Here is a 2,678-nt window from a genome sequence, read left to right as displayed (position 1 = left end):
GAGGGAGTGGCGAGTAGCTGGAGCATGAAGCTGGCGGTGCATGGCAGCAGCACAGAATACTGGCACCCTCAGCACGTACCAATGGCACTGTCTGCAGGGCCTGTAGGGCACTGTCTGCGGGGTCCCCCAAAGCACAGGGCCTGGGGCAGTCACCCCAATTCACCCCCCCAAAGGATGGCTCTGAGTATTAGCGACATTAATTTTAACTGTCTGTATTATTCTTATCATTTATTCTTCCTGACAGTGTTGCTATCATAACAAAGCATTATCTCAAAAGTATAAGCCTTTTTGAACATGAAAAACATTATGCCAACATTAACAAATCAATTAGTCCCTACAGTACTCCTATGAGATGAGTAGATAAATACTACAGTATCGACCTCACTTTATGCCTCAGTAATCCAAGACAAATAAAGTGAATTGAATTGCTCAGAGCTAGAGACACAATCAGTGTCAGAGCTAGGAGCAAATCTCAGCAGACCCAGATGCCTGGTTCTCTTCTTAGGCCCTCCTGAAAGAGACTGATTAAAATAATGTCCGATACAAAGTGATGAAAATGTTGACACTTGTCTTAGATAAAGCCTTGGCTCTTGGAGCTGAACACCTGAAATGGACAGTGCAGAGCACAGTGCAAAGAGTCCCATTGATTTTAAGTGTACTGTGGTTTGGTAAGTTGTATGCATGGGGCCATTGGGTATGATCCAAAGCCCTCTAAAGTCACTTTAAAATGGCCATTCTGGTTTCCAAACCATCCTACACCAGAAATGCAGATGCCACCGGAATCAGCAAGAACTCAAACAAAGGAATGAAATTTTCAAGTGTGTTCATTGCACTAATGTTGCCTGGACCCCTTGGTTACCCATCCCAATGGCCTTACACAGCTCTATTCACATACATGTCTTATTGGTGATTGTTGCTTCTTTTCTGAATATGAAGTTTGTGAAAAAAAGGCCCTTCCTTTTCTCATTCCACAGTGATGCATAACCATAGCCTTCATCCCAGTAGGATGGAAGCAACGGGAAATACCATGGGGCAGCCATGCCATATTTTCCTTTAACCAAAAAAAAAAGAAAACAAGTTACAATATTTGTGACTGTTTCACGGGAAGAATTAGCTTTGATTACACAGTGATCAATGACAAGGATAAACCCTTAAGGGATCTATTTTCTGAGGCACCCATGTCCTTTTGGTATTTAGTATAGGATTTCTCTCTGATTTATGCAATATAAAGTACTAGCTGATATATTAATGCAAATGACTGCATGCTTAGAGTGAATGACTGCTTTACTTTACTTCCCGGTATTGTTTTCCGTATGCTGGTGGACTGCTTCATAAAGCCAGGGAAGAAAAGCAAATGTCATACACAAGATGTTTAAAAAGCTCTTGATTTAAAACATGATTTACTGTCTGAAATCAAAGAATAAGGATTTACTGTTTAAAATCCAAATAAAACAACTCAACTGCTGGCTATGGTCCTCAGAGGCTTTTCTCTTGCTTCTGCCAGCTAGGGAGAAAGGATGCAGCTCTCTTTACTCTCTAGTATAGGGGTGCTTATAATACTGCCACACTCCCTCGCTGCCAAATTCCCAAATTCCAAACCCCATATGGCTGGGTTGGGGTCAGGCTATGGCCCTTTCTTCCTTGTGGCTGGATGGGAGATGGGCCATATCCTCTCCCCACTCTGAGGAGCTGGGTCAGGCTGCTTCCCACCTCCTCTGTACAGCTGGATGGGGCCTGGCCATACACCCCACCAGGCACCGGATAGGGACCAGTGCCCAGATATGACCAGCAGACCAACCAAGCATTGTCCCCAATGGGGAAAAGGTTGAGCACCACTGCTCTAACATATTTTATCCAGCCATATGATAGACAATGATCCCCTAACTTTTTCTAAGCTCTGACAGTGCCTCGGTTTCGTTACTCCTCTGTAAGCACATTTAGCATTTGGTGAGATTCCCCAATATAATACTCTTTATCACATGAAATTAAATCATTCCCCTTTCATTCAAGCATAACGTCTGCACCTCTGGCCAGGTGCAGACATTACACTTTTTCCAGTTTAGGCTGTCAGAAACCTGTCTATATTCATAACAGAAGTTTCAGGCACATAGACTGCTTTAAAAATGGCGGATCCTGGTCTAAGATCTGGATTGATGTACTATCAGACTTACTCAATCTATCGAACATCTGTGCCAGGACCAGTCTATTGAACATCTGTGCCAGGACCACTTGCAAATCAAGGTAGGTCGCTGTCTACCAGTGTCCCAGGGGACTTTACAAGTTCCCACTAGCTCCCCTTGCAGGGAGCCACAGCTAACTTGCTCCAGCCAAGTGCCTAGCTGGCCCTGCCCTCGAGGTCTCTGTCAGCTGCAGGCAGGATGGGGGGGCTTGTGAGCTGCTATGGGCAGGTGGGGGGTGCTAGCAGTGCACGTCACATTCCCAACCCAGTCAGTGGATCACAGAGTCTCCCTTCCCAAGCCCCAGGACCATGTGTTGGAGAGGTTCCAGGAAGGGCCCAGAGAATTCCCCCGCAACCTGCCCAGCCAGTGCTGAGTTCCTGGCTGAAGTGACATCCTCCTGCGCAGCCATGGGGCTTGGGTCCCTGGGCAAGGGAGGGACAGCCATGCCCTTGTGGCTGGAGTATCTGGTGGGGGGGACGAGTCTAGCATCAAGATGGG

General features: G+C 46.2%; 1 protein-coding gene across 1 annotated transcript in view; it reads right to left on the bottom strand.

Annotated features, from left to right (window-relative positions):
* The window catches only part of ABCA12 (ATP binding cassette subfamily A member 12), a 164,717-nt gene that overhangs the window by 68,194 nt on the left and 93,845 nt on the right, over window positions 1–2,678 (bottom strand). The window contains exon 28 of the mRNA XM_019523394.1: window positions 896–1,051. Within this exon, the coding sequence (XP_019378939.1) occupies window positions 896–1,051 (156 nt within the window). The remainder of the gene's footprint in view (window positions 1–895; window positions 1,052–2,678) is intronic.

This window comes from Gavialis gangeticus, unplaced genomic scaffold (assembly GCF_001723915.1).
Source record: "Gavialis gangeticus isolate Ggan-Ray unplaced genomic scaffold, GavGan_comp1, whole genome shotgun sequence".
Taxonomy (NCBI): Eukaryota; Metazoa; Chordata; order Crocodylia; family Gavialidae; genus Gavialis; species Gavialis gangeticus.
Note: the sequence above shows the minus strand (reverse complement) of the source record. Positions and strands in the feature narration are given on the sequence as shown.